Raw genomic sequence first — 1025 nt, 5'->3', positions numbered from 1 at the left:
GAAAAGTAGGCTGGAGTTGAGAATCTGCTGCACTCTTTACACGTGCTCTACAATTTGCCATTCCTTACCACTGCCAAATTTCTTCCTTTTGCCCATTTTCATTTTGCCTGCTCTACTCTGCAGGGAAGTGACTCTTCAGTTTAATCAGGTTATTAAATTGATGAAACAGTTTTTTTTTTTAAAGTAAATCTTTTTAAGGGTTTGGGGGGGGGGCACCAATAACTGCTTTTGCTTCGAAAGTCCTAAATCTGCGGATCTTAAAAGATGTGATGACTCTTAACTACTTTTTCAGAATGGCCAGAAGCGTGGAACTGGGAGTCGACGAATGGTCCCCGCTACCACTAGGCAGCTGGGTGACCTTGGGCAACTCCGTTAAGCTCTCTCAGTCAAAGGTGATAAACTGGTCTGCTTAAATATTTGTTTTGAATACCCCACAAGATTGTTGCACCGCACAAAACGAGATTTTAAAAGTAGTTCTAAGTAATTTATAAGTTACAAAATGCTTCCTAGCGCAAGCGTCCGCTACAGTGCGACAACACCGCGGCTTCAGAAGTTGCGTTACTTGAATTCACTCCTGTTTCCCGTTTTCCAATGATCCCACCTCCCACGCTCATGTGGGCGAGCGGAAGAAGCTTCACAGGGTATTAGGTTTGGAAAACTGTCTTAAGAAATAAAGCAAGAAGTTCCTTGGAGAGGGTAAAGTTGTGGGCTGCATTTTTAGGACCCCCAGAGTGACATACCGACGCCGGGCTGAATTCACAGCCCCCGTCGCAGAGCCAGCGCGGGAACCAGTCCCTGGGCCATCTCTCTGCTTGGAGTATGGCCTCACAGACCAGGCCCAAACCCTCCCAAGCGCGACCCAAAACCGGGACCCCGAACTTCGCTCTCACCCCCAACCCCCACAATCACGTCCCCGGTTCCTCCTCCACGTGACAAGAGCCGGAACCGTCACTTCCGGCGGCGCAGTAGCGCGCCTGCGCGGGGCGCCCGGGCTCTGTGAGCGGTTGTCTGCAGCGCTGTGCCAC

General features: G+C 50.2%; 1 protein-coding gene across 1 annotated transcript in view; it reads left to right on the top strand.

Moving 5' to 3' along the window:
• Positions 1-293: 293 nt before the first annotated feature.
• Bmp2k (BMP2 inducible kinase) overlaps positions 294-1025 on the top strand; it is a 128066-nt gene continuing 127334 nt past the window's right edge. The window contains exons 1-3 of the mRNA XM_048784711.1: positions 294-392; positions 511-614; positions 722-1018. Of these exons, the coding sequence (XP_048640668.1) occupies positions 294-392; positions 511-614; positions 722-1018 (500 nt within the window). The remainder of the gene's footprint in view (positions 393-510; positions 615-721; positions 1019-1025) is intronic.

Source organism: Marmota marmota, unplaced genomic scaffold, assembly GCF_001458135.2.
Source record: "Marmota marmota marmota unplaced genomic scaffold, marMar, whole genome shotgun sequence".
In the NCBI taxonomy this organism is placed as follows: Eukaryota; Metazoa; Chordata; class Mammalia; order Rodentia; family Sciuridae; genus Marmota; species Marmota marmota.
This window is presented reverse-complemented; position numbering and strand designations above follow the sequence as displayed.